At 45.6% G+C, this 17,970-nt stretch overlaps 1 protein-coding gene across 6 annotated transcripts; it reads left to right on the top strand.

Annotated features, from left to right (window-relative positions):
* The first annotated feature begins 1,071 nt into the window (after nucleotides 1–1,071).
* Nucleotides 1,072–17,888, top strand: LOC106606068 (CCR4-NOT transcription complex subunit 10). Of its 6 annotated transcripts, none has more exons than XM_014202153.2 (20): nucleotides 1,072–1,319; nucleotides 1,958–2,001; nucleotides 2,186–2,347; nucleotides 2,538–2,688; nucleotides 2,871–3,007; nucleotides 4,738–4,839; nucleotides 5,199–5,285; nucleotides 5,392–5,475; nucleotides 5,779–5,896; nucleotides 8,493–8,651; nucleotides 8,935–9,137; nucleotides 9,246–9,367; nucleotides 9,553–9,732; nucleotides 9,938–10,018; nucleotides 11,244–11,357; nucleotides 15,283–15,413; nucleotides 15,568–15,603; nucleotides 16,312–16,439; nucleotides 16,589–16,664; nucleotides 17,060–17,888. In XM_014202153.2, the coding sequence occupies exons 1-20, from the start codon at nucleotides 1,301–1,303 to the stop codon at nucleotides 17,224–17,226; spliced, it is 2,301 nt and encodes a 766-aa protein (XP_014057628.2). In that variant the 5' UTR covers nucleotides 1,072–1,300; the 3' UTR covers nucleotides 17,227–17,888. The 6 variants fall into 6 exon arrangements, with proteins under 6 accessions (XP_014057628.2, XP_045575040.1, XP_045575042.1 ...); XM_045719084.1 differs by having other exon boundaries at nucleotides 2,868–3,007; XM_045719086.1 differs by lacking the exon at nucleotides 4,738–4,839.
* Nucleotides 17,889–17,970: the final 82 nt, after the last annotated feature.

Raw genomic sequence — 17,970 nt, 5'->3', positions numbered from 1 at the left:
GAAGCATTTATTTGGGCTGCAATTTCTGAGACTGGTAACTCTAATGAACTTATCCTCTGCAGCAGAGGTAACTCTGGGTCTTAATTTCCTGTGGCGGTCCTCATGAGAGCCAGTTTCATCATAGCGCTTGATGGTTTTTGCGACTGCACTTGAAGAAACTTTCTACGTTCTTGACATTTTCTGGATTGACTGACCTTCATGTCTTAAAGTAATGATAGACTGTCGTTTCCCTTTGCATATTTGAGCTGTTCTTGCCAAGTCTCTCCTTCAAGTCTTCACTATTGAGAGCAGGAACTGCCACTGGGTTTCAAACATCTTTCAGCATCATCTATTTCTTTTTGACTTTGTCAAATAACCGATCTTACTCTGGTTCCTTTATTCAAAGAACCACAGACTGTGTGGAATTGCCTGAGTGAAATACAATTAAAAAGCCATTAGTGTTTTTTTATTAACTTCCTTTTTGATGAGACAGAGAGAGATGGAGAGAGAGAGATTCTGTAACGATGCTTAATTGATTTTCATTATTAGCCTGCAGTACACAATTGGTTTACTTTGTTATATTGTCCTCCCTGGAGCTTCACGACAGTATAGTGCAGCCCTTTTATAGTGAGAAAACAATTTTGTAAATAACATTTTACATCATATTTGAAATGGTGTCAAATATGCATGATTGTGAAGTGAAGCAATGCAACGATCAGGCCTATTTTATATTCAATTTTTGTTAATCTGACTTTCTTACTTACCAGTCTGCAGGGCATCATCATGTATCAATAATGATAATTTACTGCCACCATGTGGAGATAAGTTAGGGGTACGAATTATTGAAAACTGATGCATAATACTTCATTAGCTTTGGTTTTTTTAGTAAGTTGAGCAGATGATGTATGTCTTCTGATAACCCGTTAATGCAAATGAATACGTAGGATTATTTTATTTGACAGTGAGAGTGACCACATTATTTGAAGTATGAGATGGGGACCAGGATTGGGGTGGATGCACTTTTCTTGCATCCCTCCATACCGGTAGATGGTGCTATTTATTTGTGTTGACAGGCATCTGCGTCACGAACTGCCCTTTCAGATTTGTTTACTTCAGCGTCATTTCAATGGCGGAACACTGAAAAAAAGCATTTGAGAGCGGTCAGATTTCGGATATCTTGTTCTAGTTACGAACGAGCGGAGTACTTACATTTCTCATCTTGGCTAGCTAACATAGTAAACGAATCGTTTTGTCCCAATATTTATCTTAGTAAACCTTCTGGCTGGGGCATTTCCAACAATTAAAGCACGAGATCCCCGAAATGGCAGATAACAACACAGGTGGGAGAGTGACTAGCTTGCTAATATGTGTTAACTAAAGTGGTATGCTAACTAGGTTATTTCTATCTTACTAACTATATACGGATAGCTAGCTAGTACAAACACTAGTTTTAATCCACTAGCATTTACATGGGCTTTACATTTAACCAACCATCGGTTGTTTGCTAGGTAATATTAGTAAACGCCAGTGTTGTTAGCTAGCCATCCTTCCAGTGTCCTTGCTCTAGCTGCGTTGGTAGCTAACTAGCTATGAATTGATATTCACTAACTAAACATGCCAATAAACAACTATTTAGTTGGCTAACTAGTTAGTTGTTAATTGTGTCACGTGTGACCAACATTGGCACACTCGACTAACTATGCACTAGCTAGCAAGTTCCCTAACTTGTCATGTCAACAATCTTGACTTGCGTGTCATGAATGCTAACTGTCAACACACGCCCACCAGAATTTGGACCTAGCTAGCTTACGTTAACTAACTTGTTTTAACATTGTTATGGCTTGGCAGCAAACAATTGTCATTATTAGCTAGCTAAATGGGCTGTATATATATATATATATATATATATATTTTTTTTTTATTCAACCAGAATTAAATTAAGTCAAGCATGATAACACTTCTTCCCCTGGGATTTCAGACCAAGAAAAAGCAATAGCTGCAAATGCGTTGGAGGCGTTTACGGTAACGTCGCATTTATTTACCATCAACAGTTTGCGGCAAATTGTGCAATCCTAGGGAGTTGGCCAACTTGGCTACAACTCCATCTGTCAAACCTATCTGATTTACAATGTTTGTTTACATTTGTTGATGCAACTATTCACAAGTTTTTTGTTACATTTGTTGATTTTAATTTGTTTACTCACAGGCCGGAAACTATGAGGAATCTTTGAAACACCTTGGGAAGCTGCAAGAGTTGAACAAGGAGGACTACAAGATTGCTTTGAATAAAGCAATAGCTGAATTCTACAAGAGCGGCCAAACCACCACATGCACCCTGAAGCAGACTCTTATTGCAATGAAAAACCAGGTGACTATCGTTGAAACCTTTTATCCAGTTCTCTCAATGACACGCCAAATAAATGTTAAACATATTCTAGTATCGTTGATTCCTGCTTTAAATGTCTTGATTCTTCATCAATATATTCACACATGCACACAATAGTTCAGTCATTAAGTTGGCTAATCCTTAACATTCATGCATTTTTTTGTCTATCAAGGTTCACACTTCAATGGAGGATATTGATGGTTTGGATGATGTAGAAAACAGTCTGCTCTACTACAATCAAGCTATCATTCACTACCACATGAGACAGTACTCCGAAGCTATTGCTATTGGAGAGAGGCTGTACCAGTTTCTGGAGCCGTTTGGTAGGTTTTGGTGTTTTTATATGGACATTCGTAATTGTCAGAGAACACAAACATTGAAATGTATTGCATGACTACACAGTACGCACATACACTTAGTCACAGCAACTGGCAATGTTCCTGATGAATCGGCCTTTGCAGCCCCACAGTTTAGCATGGCTTGATGGTGTTATTTGTCCTAGAAGAGAAGTTTGCTCTGGCGGTCTGCTTCTTGCTGGTGGATCTGTACCTGCTAACATACCAGCCAGAGAAGGCCCTCCATCTCCTTGCTGTGCTGGAGAAACTGTCTGTACAGGGAAACAACAAGAACGGCAAAGGGGAGGTACGTGTCCCTCTAAAGAGGGGTGTGCTAGCATGCACCATTCTCGGGTGTCATGTTTCTGACTTTGACCCATGATGTTCTGATGTTTTTTACTGTGCTCATGTATGTTGAATGTTATTTTCCACCTCTTAGAGAAATGACTGTTCTTCCTAAGCAGATATGTTATTGTTATTATTGGTGGCAACTGTAAAGTTGTGAGATATTAACCTCTCTGGGGTATGTGGGACGTGACCGTCCCACCTGCGGGACACACTATTCAACAGCCAGTGAAATAGCAGGGCACCAAATTCAAAACAACAAATCTCATAATTCAAATTTCTCAAACATACAACTATTATATCCCATTTTAAAGATACACTTCTCGTTAATCCAACCACATTGTACGATTTCAAAAAGGCTTTAGGGCGAAAGCATAACATTAGATTATGTTAGGACATCACCTTGACAAGAAAAACCACACAGCCATTTTCCAAGCAAGGAGAGGCGTCACAAAAACCAGAAATACAGCTAAGATTAATCACTAACCTTTGATCTTCATCAGATGGCACTCATAGGACTTCATGTTACACAATACATGTATGTTTTGCTCGATAAAGTTCATATTTATATCCAAAAACCCCATTTTACATTGGCGTGTAATGTTCAGAAATGTTTTGTCTCCCAAAACTTCCGGTGAATGAGCACATCAATTTACAGAAATACTCATCATAAACGTTGATAAAATATTAAACTGTAATTCAAAGAATTATAGATACTCACAGGTACTCCTTAATGCAACCGCTGTGTCAGATTTCAAAAAAACTTTACAGCGAAAGCACACTTTGCAATAATCTGAGTACAGCGTTCAGACACGAAACCAAACCCGCCATTTTGTGGAGTCAATAAAACTCAGAAATAATATTATAAATATTAATTTACCTTTGATGATCTTCATCAGAATGCACTCCCAGGAATCCAGGTCCACAATAAATGTTTGTTTTGTTCGATAAAGTCCATTTATGTCCAAATACCTCCTTTTTGTTCACGCATTCAGTCCACTACTCCAAATGCAGGAAGCGTGTGAAAATGTCACGACAAAAAGTCAAAAAAAGTTATATTTACGTTCGTAGAAATATCTCAAACGATGTATAGCATCAATCTTTAGGATGTTTTTAACATAAATTTTCAGTAATATTCCAACCGGACAATTCCAATGTCTTCAGAAAAGAAAAGGAACACAGCTCACACTCACGTGAGCACGCGCCTCTGAGCTCATGTCATTTCCTCACTCATCTGACTCCAGGCCCTCTTGTTTGCTCCATATTCACAGTAGAAGCATGAAACAACGTTCTAAAGACTGTTGACATGTAGTGGAAGCCTTAGGAAGTGCAAAATGAACCCTAAGTCACTGTATACTGTAAAGGCAATCACTTGAAAAAACTACAAACCTCAGATTTCCACACTTCCTGGTTGGATTATTCTCAGGTTTTTGCCTGCCATATGAGTTCTGTTATACTCACAGACATCATTCAAACAGTTTTAGAAACTTCAGAGTGTTTTCTATCCAAATCTACTAATAATATGCATATCCTACCTTCTGAGCCTGAGTAGCCGGCAGTTTAATTTGGGCACGCCTTTCATCCGGACGTCAAAATACTGCCCCCTACCCTAGAGAAGTTAAGGTTCTTGTGTTGAGAGCAAAGATGTGCTGCTGTGTGTGTACTTACATTGAGGTTGTCTGTCATGTCCAGGTAATATTTCAGGCACAGTGCAAGTTCTACATTCACAGGGACCCGGTAGTGGAGGCAGCAGACCTCATTCAGGATAATCTCAGGGAGCTTACTGGAGGACAGGTTACTAAAATATACTTCAGGCGCTTACACATTGACACAACATTGACCAACAAACACAGAATTGGATAGATGTGATTTGGTGGTTGTTGGCAAATGTTGGAGCGTTGGTCAATGTTGGGTCAGTGTAAAGGTGCCTTTAGAACCAAACACACCACACTCCTACTTTGGATGTCCACGTCATTTTTGCCTGCCCAAAAAAATATCTTACTGAGGTTATGCAGTTACGCTAGTTACATCTGAGTGCAGGCTATTATACTAATGGTTTAAACTTCACTTACTATGAGAAGACATTTGAAGTCTATAGTTTCTTAATGCAATGTGGTTATTTTCAAACGTTGGTGTCTATCTTGATATTGCAGAGTGTCAACAGCGCCAATAAAGATGGTCGGAACCAGAAGGCAGAGTTCATTGGCATGATCGAAGCGGCAAAATCCAAAATGCACCAGGTACGTTTAACACCAATCCTTTTCCTGAGGTGGCGGAAATGAAGACGGGAAAGCAGCTTTTGTATTGCTGCTTTTGTTTCACACTTCTTGTTCTTCTCGTTCACAGTACAAAGTGCGAGCGTACATTCAGATGAAGTCATCAAAGGCATGCAAAAGGGAGATCAAGTCTGTGATGAACACAGCAGGGAATGTGAGTCATGATGTTTGCGTTGCTAAACCCATGACTAAACTAGCCTGTTTGTGCTGTCTTACCAACTCCTATGGTCAATGGCGTGACAATGACCATAGGAGTTGGCAAGACGGCACGAAACGATCTGGAACCAGGTTATTAAACTACCTTACTAAACCTGCTCTCTCCCAAACATCCACTTCCTACCTTTCCCTGCTTCAGTCGAATGCACTGATTGTAAGTCATTTTGGATGAGAGCATCTGCTAAATGACTAGAATGTCAATGTTTCCATGCCAACCTGTTTTTCCTTCATCTCCCACTAGTCTGCTTCCTCACTCTTCCTCAAGAGTAACTTTGAGTACCTGAGAGGAAACTACCGCAAAGCAGTGAAGCTCTTAAACAGCTCCAACATCGCAGAGCACCCTGGGGCCATCAAAACAGGTACGTTTAGACCCTATGTAAAAGTATATATCCGATTCAGGACTATGGATCAGGTTGGCTAGATGGTGTTAAAAGGGTTTCAGACTGTCCTGTCAGTGACAGATTACAATTGAGTATTACCTATATCAAGTATTCCCAAACTGGGGTACACGCAATGCCATCGGGGGTACGCCAAATAAAAAATGTAAACAGTACTTTTATTTTTTCCAATGGGTCTATACATTTGGGTGAGGGTCTTTTTCTCGTCTGAGTAGCCTCATTTCAATAACAGAAATAAAATGAAACCATCTGGTGTTCAGCGAAATAACAACACAATGTCAAATACAGGTAGCCTAGTCAAATAATTAACATCCAATCACATTAACCGTTACTCTCTTGCGGGAAACCTTCACTCTTGTGCAGACATTTAGAAACGAAACATGACAATTTCAAAAATAAGCCACAGGAGTTTTTTGAGCGAGAATAAAGACAACTTTCGAGTAGTAAGACATGTATAAAAGCAACAGATACCATTAATAAGAAGGGGCTAGAAGCATCTTATATGGTGAGCTACTGAGTGGCTAGGACAGGCAAGCCCCATACTATTGTGGAGGACTTAATTCTTCCTACTCCCACGGATATATCTGGGACAATGCTGGGGGAAAAGGCCCCCAAAACTATACAGACATTATCTTCATCAAACAACACTGTTTCACAGCACATCAGGGACATGGCAGGAGATGTTTTGAAACAATTACTGCTTCTTATACAAGCTAGTGAATTATATGTGTTACAGCTAGATGAGTCAACCGACGTGGCAGGCCTGGCACAGCTCCTAGTATATGTCCGTTACGTTTATGGGAGGTCAATTAAGGAAACCAGGACAACATGAGAGGATATTTTTAAAGTACTGGACAGCTTTGTGACATCAAATTGACTTTAGTGGCCAAGATGTGTTGGTATCTGTACTGATGGCGCAAAAGCCATGACAGGGAGACATAGTGGAGTGGTAACGCGCGTCCAAGCAGTTGCTCCCGACGCCACTTGGGTACACTGCAGCATCCACCGAGAGGCTCTTGCTGCCAAGGGAATGCCTGACAGCTTGAAAGATGTTTTGGACACTACAGTGAAAATGGTTAACTTTGTTAAATCAAGGCCCTTGAACTCTCGTGTATTTTCTGCATTATGCAATGATATGGGCAGCGACCGTGTAATGCTTTTACAACATTTTGCATTTTAGTCATTTAGCAGACGCTCTTATCCAGAGCGACTTACAGTAGTGAATGCATACGTTTCATCCTTTTTTGAATTTTTTTGGTTTTTGTACTGGCGCACCGTGGGAATCGAACCCACAACCCTGGCATTGCACACACACCATGCTGGTGTTGCAAACACCATGCTCTACCAACTGAGCCACAGGGAAGACTACAACATACAGAGGTGCGCTGGTTATTAAGGGACAAAGTATTGACACGTTTTTTTTCTGTTGAGAGACAAGCTTAAAGTTTTCATTACTGACCATCATTTTCACTTGTCTGACCGCTTGCATGATGACGAGTTTCTCACACGACTGGCCTATCTGGGTGATGTTTTTTCTTGCCTGAATGATTTGAATCTAGGATGACAGGGACTCTCCACAACTATATTCAATGTGTGGGACAACATTGAGGCTATGATTAAGAAGTGTGAGCTCTTCTCTGTCTGCATTAACCAGGACAACACACACGTCTTTCCATCATTGTATGATTTTTTTTTTTGTGCAAATGAACTCAAGCTTACGGACAATTTCAAATGTGGTATAGCGAAGCACCTGAGTGAGCTGGTTGCGCAATTACGAAGATACTTTCCTGAAACGGATGACACAAACAACTGGATTCGTTATCCCTTTCATGCCCTGCCTCCAGTCCACTTACCGATATCTGAACAAGAGAGCCTCATCGAAATTGCAACAAGCGTTTCTGTGAAAATGTAATTGAATCAGAAGCCACTGCCAGATTTCTGGATAGGGCTGCACTCAGAGTTTCTTACCTTGAAAAATCATGCTGTTAAGACACTGATGCCCTTTGCAACCACGTACCTATGTGAGAGTGGATTCTCGGCCCTCACTAGCATGAAAACTAAATACAGGCACAGACCTTGTGTGGAAAATGATTTAAGACTGAGACTTTCTCCAATACAACCCATCATTGCAGAGTTATATGCATCCTTTCAAGCACACCCTTCTCATTAACCTGTGGTGAGTTATTCACAATTTTCGATGAACAAATTAAGTTTACATGTAAGAAAGCTAAATAAAGAGCTAAATTATTGATTTATTATGTTATTTGTGCCCTGGTCCTATAAGAGCTCTTTGTCACTTCTCACGAGCTGCGCTGTGATGACAACTCACACTCATTCTTATGTTTAATAAATGTATCATATAGCGTATGTGTGTGTGTGGCAGGCTTACAATGATGGCAAAAAACAACATTTGAGAGTATGCTGACCCTGGTGCTAGAGGGGGTACACAGCTGGAGGTTGAATGTTTGAAGGGGTACGGGACTATAAAAAGTTTGGGAACCACTGCCCTATATGGAAGTTCCACTAAATGTTCTGTCTTGTTTGTTTCTACCATCAGGTGAATGTGTGCGCTGTATGTTCTGGAACAATCTGGGTTGCATACACTTTGCCATGGGGAAACACAACCTAGGCATATTCTACTTCAAAAAGGCCCTGCAGGAGAACGACCACACATGTGCACAGCTGGGGGACGGCGGGGCGACGGGTAACGGGCAATGTGAGTCAACATAAACTGGGTTTAACACTTTTCAAAGCCGCAGGACAGTTTCTCGGACACAGATTAAGCCTAGTCTTGGATTTAAAAGTATGTTAAATGCAGATTCTCCATCAAAAGTGTGTATTAGTGCAGGACTAGTTTAATCTGTGTCCGGGAAACTGATCCTACATGTTTCTTCCGTCATTGTACGCCGACTAGCTCTGTTGTACGCCGACTAGCTCTGTTGTACGCCGACTAGCTCTGTTGTACCCCGACTAGCTCTGTTGTCTCTCTGTCCTTCCAGCTAAGCAGTTCTCGGGCATCCCCATGTGTGCGCTGCTAGCCAACAAGCGTTATGAGCTGCTGTATAACTGTGGGATCCAGCTGCTGCACATCGGCCGGCCCCTGGCAGCCTTCGACTGTCTGATGGATGCTGTGCAGGTGTACCACTCTAACCCTGGCCTCTGGTTACGGTTGGCTGAGTGCTGCATCGCTGCCAACAAGGGTGTGAGTTGTGATAAAAACACACACACTCACAAACACACGCTCACTTGTTTTCTTACCGTGAAATAAAACTTACCAACATTCAAATTTTGCATTTTGTTTTTTTTCCAGAGCTTAGAACAAGACAACAAGGGTCTTCCGAGTAAAAAAGGTATCGTTCAGGCCATCGTTGGGCAGGGCTACCATCGCAAGATCATCCTGGCGTCACAGTCCACCCAGAACACAATCTACAGGTCAGTTTTCCCTCTCCCTATGGACCAAACCAGTACTGTCCAGGAGATGGCGCTAAAACATTTGTTTACATGGTAGTGATTGCTGAAATTAGAGGGTACTGAGACAACCCAAGATGTTGATCATTGCTATATCTCCATTAACCTCATGGTTTACTCTTTCCTCTCCTAAATGTGGGTGTGTGTAGTGATGGGCAGTCTGCAGCCATTCCGGTGGCCAGTATGGAGTTTGCAGCGATCTGTCTGAGGAACGGCCTGGTCCTCCTCCCTGATCACCAGCAGCAGGAGAACAAGGCAGAGAACGGCCCCAAGACACCCAGCCAGTCAGGCAGCACAGAGAGCGGCTCAGAGAACAGCGACGCCTGCAGGTCAGTGTCTCATCTCACCCTGAGATTGGCTTGTTGCTAAAACATGCCTTGTCAAATCTTCCAAATCTATTTTTGTAGCGTACTGTGGTTATTAAGGTTATAGACTATTAACAAGGATTCAGCTCTCCATGTCCTCTTATAGAAGAACTTTACAGGGAGTATGTTTCTTTCCATTTCCCCGACTTCCTTATCGTTGGTTTGACAGTGGGAAGGGTCAAGAAGGAGACAAGTTCCTTTCTGCAGCACCGTCTTCACCTCTGAGGAAACAGGAGGTTGAAAACCTCAGGTAAGAGAGACCTCTGTACCTTTCTGTCTCCCCTTCCTGTCTCCCCCAGTCAGTTAATAACCCTCTCTCCCCTCCCTGTCTCCCCCAGTCAGTTAATAACCCTCTCTCCCCTCCCTGTCTCCCCCAGTCAGTTAATAACCCTCTCTCCCCTCCCTGTCTCCCCCAGTCTGTTAATAACCCTCTCTCCCCTCCCTGTCTCCCCCAGTCAGTTAATAACCCTCTCTCCCCTCCCTGTCTCCCCCAGTCAGTTAATAACCCTCTCTCCCCATCCTGTCTCCCCCAGTCAGTTAATAACCCTGTCTCCCCCAGTCAGTTAATAACCCTCTCTCCCCTTCCTGTCTCCCCCAGTCAGTTAATAACCCTGTCTCCCCCAGTCAGTTAATAACCCTCTCTCCCCTTCCTGTCTCCCCCAGTCAGTTAATAACCCTCTCTCCCCCAGTCAGTTAATAACCCTCTCTCCCCTCCCTGTCTCCCCCAGTCAGTTAATAACCCTCTCTCCCCTTCCTGTCTCCCCCAGTCAGTTAATAACCCTCTCTCCCCTCCCTGTCTCCCCCAGTCAGTTAATAACCCTCTCTCCCCTTCCTGTCTCCCCCAGTCAGTTAATAACCCTCTCTCCCCTTCCTGTCTCCCCCAGTCAGTTAATAACCCCCTCTCCCCTTCCTGTCTCCCCCATTCAGTTAATAACCCTCTCTCCCCTTCTTTCTTTTTTCCATTCTGTGTTGCCCTGGTCCTCCTGGGTCTCTGTTGCCCTGGTCCTCCTGGGTCTCTGTTGCCCTGGTCCTCCTGGGTCTCTGTTGCCCTGGTCTTCCTGGGTCTCTGTTCTCTGGACTAATTGGATAAAGCTTGCCCTCCTTCCTTCCACTTTTCATTAGGAGGGGGTAGAGTTGGGGAGGATGTGCTGAATGAAGGGCTGACCCCACAGGGAAAGTTTAGGAGCAGCCCCGTTAACTTCTTGGGTTTATTTCCTGGAATCCCTGAGTGTTCTGTTGCCAACCAGTGAGAGGCCTGGGAGGGACACGACCACTACAGTGCAGACTCTCCCCACCTGCACTTTTCTTTAACTAACACAAATAATTAAATGAATTGTTTCATTTCAATATAGAATTAATTTCCCCCACATCTGAATGTTATGCAACCCACTGTTTCCCAGTGCAGGGTTGGTGTGATCTGTTATGTTGTCCTGTCTGTGCTGACTGGGTTCTCCTATGTGGTGTTGTCTCTCTAGGTGTTCCCTCCTGGCCTGCAGTGCCTACGTGGCCCTGGTGTTAGGAGACAACCTGATGGCCCTGAACCATGCAGAGAAGCTCCTTCACCAGACCAAGCTGTCTGGATCACTCAAGTAAGACCTCTATCCATCCCTCTCTCTCTATCCATCCCTCTCTCTCTATCCATCCCTCTCTCTCTATCCATCCCTCTCTCTCTATCTCTCTATCTCTTTCCCCACTCAGATAAAGTCTTATACCAGATGGACTTCATTCCTCTATCCCCTTAACCTTTCATCCTCACTCCCCCTTTCCCCTCTCAACACCTCTTTCTGTTTCTTCCTCTTCCCCCTCCTTCCTGCTATCCATGCAGCTCTTGTTATCACTTCATTAACCTCCATATGACTTACCCCCCCTCCCCCAAAGCTTACGGGACTTAACATGACTCACCGTCTGGTAATGGTAATGTGGCCCTAGCAGACCTCTTGACTCTTCAGACTGCTTCATGACTTCATGACCACAGACTTCCCATCAGTCCCTCCTCCTTCCTTGGACTGCACTCCTGTCCTCCTCACCACAGAATGTGGTGGGTTAATGACAGACTAGGGGGGTATCCTGCTGTAATCCTCACCCCAGAATGTGGTGGGTTAATGACCGACTAGGGGGGGTATCCTGCTGTCCTCCTCACCCCAGAATGTGGAGGGTTAATGACAGACTAGGGGGGTATCCTGCTGTAATCCTCACCCCAGAATGTGGAGGGTTAATGACAGACTAGGGGGGGTATCCTGCTGTCCTCCTCACCCCAGAATGTGGTGGGTTAATGACAGACTAGGGGGGTATCCTGCTGTCCTCCTCACCCCAGAATGTGGTGGGTTAATGACAGACTAGGGGGGGTATCCTGCTGTCCTCCTCACCCCAGAATGTGGAGGGTTAATGACAGACTAGGGGGGGTATCCTGCTGTCCTCCTCACCCCAGAATGTGGTGGGTTAATGACAGACTAGGGGGGTATCCTGCTGTCCTCCTCACCCCAGAATGTGGTGGGTTAATGACAGACTAGGGGGGTATCCTGCTGTCCTCCTCACCCCAGAATGTGGTGGGTTAATGACAGACTAGGGGGGTATCCTGCTGTCCTCCTCACCCCAGAATGTGGAGGGTTAATGACAGACTAGGGGGGGTATCCTGCTGTCCTCCTCACCCCAGAATGTGGTGGGTTAATGACAGACTAGGGGGGGGTATCCTGCTGTCCTCCTCACCCCAGAATGTGGTGGGTTAATGACAGACTAGGGGGGGTATCCTGCTGTCCTCCTCACCCCAGAATGTGGTGGGTTAATGACAGACTAGGAGGGGTATCCTGCTGTAATCCTCACCCCAGAATGTGGTGGGTTAATGACAGACTAGGGGGGTATCCTGCTGTCCTCCTCACCCCAGAATGTGGCGGGTTAATGACAGACTAGGGGGGGTATCCTGCTGTCCTCCTCACCCCAGAATGTGGTGGGTTAATGACCGACTAGGGGGTGTATCCTGCTGTCCTCCTCACCCCAGAATGTGGAGGGTTAATGACAGACTAGGGGGGTATCCTGCTGTCCTCCTCACCCCAGAATGTGGTGGGTTAATGACAGACTAGGGGGTGTATCCTGCTGTCCTCCTCACCCCAGAATGTGGTGGGTTAATGACAGACTAGGGGGTGTATCCTGCTGTCCTCCTCACCCCAGAATGTGGTGGGTTAATGACAGACTAGGGGGGGTATCCTGCTGTCCTCCTCACCCCAGAATGTGGTGGGTTAATGACAGACTAGGGGGGTATCCTGCTGTCCTCCTCACCCCAGAATGTGGTGGGTTAATGACAGACTAGGGGGGTATCCTGCTGTCCTCCTCACCCCAGAATGTGGTGGGTTAATGACAGACTAGGGGGGTATCCTGCTGTCCTCCTCACCCCAGAATGTGGTGGGTTAATGACAGACTAGGGGGGGTATCCTGCTGTCCTCCTCACCCCAGAATGTGGTGGGTTAATGACAGACTAGGGGGGGGTATCCTGCTGTCCTCCTCACCCCAGAATGTGGTGGGTTAATGACAGACTAGGGGGGTATCCTGCTGTCCTCCTCACCCCAGAATGTGGTGGGTTAATGACAGACTAGGGGGGGTATCCTGCTGTCCTCCTCACCCCAGAATGTGGAGGGTTAATGACAGACTAGGGGGGGTATCCTGCTGTCCTCCTCACCCCAGAATGTGGTGGGTTAATGACCGACTAGGGGGTGTATCCTGCTGTCCTCCTCACCCCAGAATGTGGAGGGTTAATGACAGACTAGGGGGGTATCCTGCTGTCCTCCTCACCCCAGAATGTGGTGGGTTAATGACAGACTAGGGGGTGTATCCTGCTGTCCTCCTCACCCCAGAATGTGGTGGGTTAATGACAGACTAGGGGGTGTATCCTGCTGTCCTCCTCACCCCAGAATGTGGTGGGTTAATGACAGACTAGGGGGGTATCCTGCTGTCCTCCTCACCCCAGAATGTGGTGGGTTAATGACAGACTAGGGGGGGTATCCTGCTGTCCTCCTCACCCCAGAATGTGGTGGGTTAATGACAGACTAGGGGGGGTATCCTGCTGTCCTCCTCACCCCAGAATGTGGTGGGTTAATGACAGACTAGGGGGGTATCCTGCTGTCCTCCTCACCCCAGAATGTGGTGGGTTAATGACAGACTAGGGGGGTATCCTGCTGTCCTCCTCACCCCAGAATGTGGCGGGTTAATGACAGACTAGGGGGGGTATCCTGCTGTCCTCCTCACCCCAGAATGTGGTGGGTTAATGACAGACTAGGGGGGGTATCCTGCTGTCCTCCTCACCCCAGACTAGGGGGGGTATCCTGCTGTCCTCCTCACCCCAGAATGTGGTGGGTTAATGACAGACTAGGGGGGGTATCCTGGTGTAATCCTCACCCCAGAATGTGGCGGGTTAATGTATTTCTTCTAAAAGAAGTTGAAATATAAACTTTTGCTCACCACACCTTGTACATTCATAACCTATGGTGAGATCTGAAAACAGCAGTTGGTGGAGGGCACCCCTCAAACATGAAAGAATTAGAGCTGGTTGCTGCTGAAAAGGGGGCCAAATTGTCAGTAGAAAGCAGCAAGTTCATTGATGGCTACAAGAAGTGTTTGTCTGCAGTTATCTTGGCTAAAGGCTGTGCAAGTTACAGCTCTGGGGTGCCAATCATTTTGTCCATGTCATTTGTCTTTATTTTCTAAATTAAAATTGTAAATTTATCTTGGCTTAAGTTTACAAAACTAAAATTGGTTCTGCAATGTTGAAAATCCAATAACAAAGTATGAAGAAAAAAAAACATTATGTCAAATTTATTTGAGAATAGGGGAATTATTTAAGGAAAGTGCAGGGGTGCCAGTATATTTGGTCGCACCTGTACATACTGTAAAACTCAGTATCAAATAGCCACCAGTCCCATTTAATAGCCGGGCAACAGCAGACATTTCAGAAAATGAACTGTTTACCAGGTTACCATTCATTGTTTGATTTGTGACATAAAAAAATCAATTCTTGCAATCATCAGTTTTTATCGGCAGGAAGAAACGGCTAATAACGGCTAGCTAACTGGCCAGCACAAAAACACACAACTTTGGAGTACAGAAAACTGTCTGATCACCCTCTAGTGGCAAAAGTAAGAACTGCTGAAAATGCACAGTCATAAAGGAGACTAGTACATTTTTATGGAGGCATACTAAGACAAAATAAACCTGACCGTGTATAAATGATAACACATTCGTGCAGGAAATTGATTAAAATGAATGCTGGAATTAAACAATTAACAATGCAAATGCTGTGCTCATTAAGATCAAAGACGCCGGGCTCAGATAGAAGCCTGTCTCCAAGTGTGTTGTGTTGAGTGATTTAACGCTCGGGCTGTTAATGTAAGTTTTACGGTATATCATTTTTTTTGACAGTATATACGATGAACTATGTTCACATCCCCATGAACAAGCCCCAGTACTAGTGAGTCAATGGTGCATCTGATTCTGTCTGACGGTACATCCTCTGTCTCTCTGTTCCAGGTTCCTGGGCCACCTGTATGCTGCAGAGGCCCTCATATCCCTGGACCGGATCTCAGAGGCCATCGGTCACCTCAACCCAGAGAACGTCACTGATGTCTCCATGGGGGTGTTGTCCAGCGAGCAGGACCAAGGTTAGTCCTCACACCCACCTCTCTCGCTCCAATCGATGCACCCCAACCAGTATTCTGCCCTAACTGAAATGACCTATCCATTTAACCACATGATGGTTTGATGTCTGAGTCACATGATGACTGGATCACTGTTTGATAGTGTTTGTGTTCACAGGGCCAGATAAAGGGGATCTGGAGCCTGTCGAGTCATGTGAGTGTATACACACACACACACCTAACACACTCCCTGCAGTCTCAGTAGAGACTCCCCATCTGTGTGTGAGGTAACATCCAGTGATCATCTGTTGACAGGTTGTGTTGTGTGTTGGTACAGCAGGGAAGCAGACTCATCTGTTGACAGGGTGTGTTGGTACAGCAGGGAAGCAGACTCCTCTGTTGACAGGGTGTGTTGGTACAGCAGGGAAGCAGACTCCTCTGTTGACAGGGTGTGTTGGTACAGCAGGGAAGCAGACTCCTCTGTTGACAGGGTGTGTTGGTACAGCAGGGAAGCAGACTCCTCTGTTGACAGGGTGTGTTGGTAGGTACAGCAGGGAAGCAGACTCCTCTGTTGACAGGGTGTGTTGGTAGGTACAGCAGGGAAGCAGACTCCTCTGTTGACAGGGTGTGTTGGTAGGTACAGCAGGGAAGCAGACTCCTCTGTTGACAGGGTGTGTTGGTAGGTACAGCAGGGAAGCAGACTCCTCTGTTGACAGGGTGTGTTGGTAGGTACAGCAGGGAAGCAGACTCCTCTGTTGACAGGGTGTGTTGGTAGGTACAGCAGGGAAGCAGACTCCTCTGTTGACAGGGTGTGTTGGTAGGTACAGCAGGGAAGCAGACTCCTCTGTTGACAGGGTGTGTTGGTAGGTACAGCAGGGAAGCAGACTCCTCTGTTGACAGGGTGTGTTGTGTGTTGGTACAGCAGGGAAGCAGACTCCTCTGTGTTACCCCAGCACAGTGAGCTCAGCCCGGGCCATAATGCTGTTCAACCTGGGCAGTGCCTACTGTCTGAGGAGTGAGTACGAGAAGGCCCGCAAGTGCCTGCATCAGGTACGGTACACACACACACACACACACACACACACACACACACACACACACACAGCTACAGTACATACTTATCTCTTGAAACCATTCAGATGTGTTATTGTTCCAAACATGACTGTTTAGATGTTTGTGAACCTGTTCCTCTCTCCCAGGCCGCCTCCATGGTGAACACCAAGGAGATTCCTCCTGAAGCCATCTTACTGGCTGTCTACCTGGAGCTGCAGAACGGTGAGTCAGCTACATCTCTCTGGGTTCTCATTCCCACCTGCAAAGTTGTGACGTGGGGCCCTCAGGTTTTCCAATCTGGCCCTTATGATAGTTGTCTTTAATAGATTCTTCTTGACTATTGTTTTCTAGCATAGTTGGGGGGGGGTTCCAAGGAAGTGTTGGGGCTGATGTCAATCAAACTCTTGACATTCCAGTTCTAGAATTCTCCAGGTAGAATGCCGAAGGCCACAGTCTGGCACAAAGGCAGTGATGACAGATTGCTGCTGTCAGTCAACCTCTGTCCTGTGTAGAAAGGTCAGGGGTCAAGACATTATGACCTTACTAAGAGCTGTGTATGATCTCACTGTTTCCCTCGGCCTCTCTTTTTGATTCTCCCCCCCCACCCCCCCTCTCAGGGAACACGCAGCTCGCCCTGCAGATCATCAAACGTAACCAGCTCCTCCCCTCAGTGCTCCAGACGCCCTCTCCAGACACACGAAAGAAGCCCGTTCCCTCCTCCTTCCAGCCTGTCCAACCACCCATCCAGATGCCCTCACCGTTCACAACAGTCCAGCGCAAATGAGCCCTCAACCCTGGGTTCCCCTAACCCTCCTTGCCCCATTGCACACCAACATCAACACGCACCTGTCCACCTCTCATCACTTCACCTCAGTGTATTATTTATTTAAGGCAAGCTGACCCCAACTCAGTGCCGGTGTAGGGTGAAGTTGTCCCTAGATGCTGATCTTGGCTCAGCTTTTCATTTCCTCCCACTAATGGTTAAGGTTAACATTGGTGGAGAGGAAGCTGATCCTAGATCTGTACCTAGGGGAAACTGAACCCCTCAGAGCCCAGACGGAGCCCCTCCAGGTCAGGTCCTGGTATGAAATGCAGAGGTCTCCTGTCGGGTGGACGAAGGGTGCGTTCACAGTATGGACCCGCCTCGGATGCGGCCCAAATTACACCTTATCCCCTATGTAAGTGCACTCTTTTGACCAGAGCCCTATGGGGCCCTAATGAAAGTAGTGCCCTATATAAGGAACTGGGTTCCATTTGGGACGGAGCCTTTATTCAGTGGCTATCACCTGCAGTGTCTTTGGGGTAGATCTGACATGATTTCTCTGTTCTCTGAGAGTTTTAACTTTCCATTTGGGACAGCAACATCCGTTATGATATATACTGACCGACTTTTGCTTGGGGCAAATGAAATACCTGTATAAAAATAAATTTTATTTACAGAAATAAGCTGACTTGCATTTTATATGGCTGGTGGGTCTGTAATAGTTCTCAGACCGTTGAGGGAGAAGGTGGAGTTGTGCTGCTGTCA

The sequence above is a fragment of the Salmo salar genome, chromosome ssa05 (genome assembly GCF_905237065.1).
Source record: "Salmo salar chromosome ssa05, Ssal_v3.1, whole genome shotgun sequence".
Lineage (NCBI taxonomy): Eukaryota > Metazoa > Chordata > Actinopteri > Salmoniformes > Salmonidae > Salmo > Salmo salar.
This window is presented reverse-complemented; position numbering and strand designations above follow the sequence as displayed.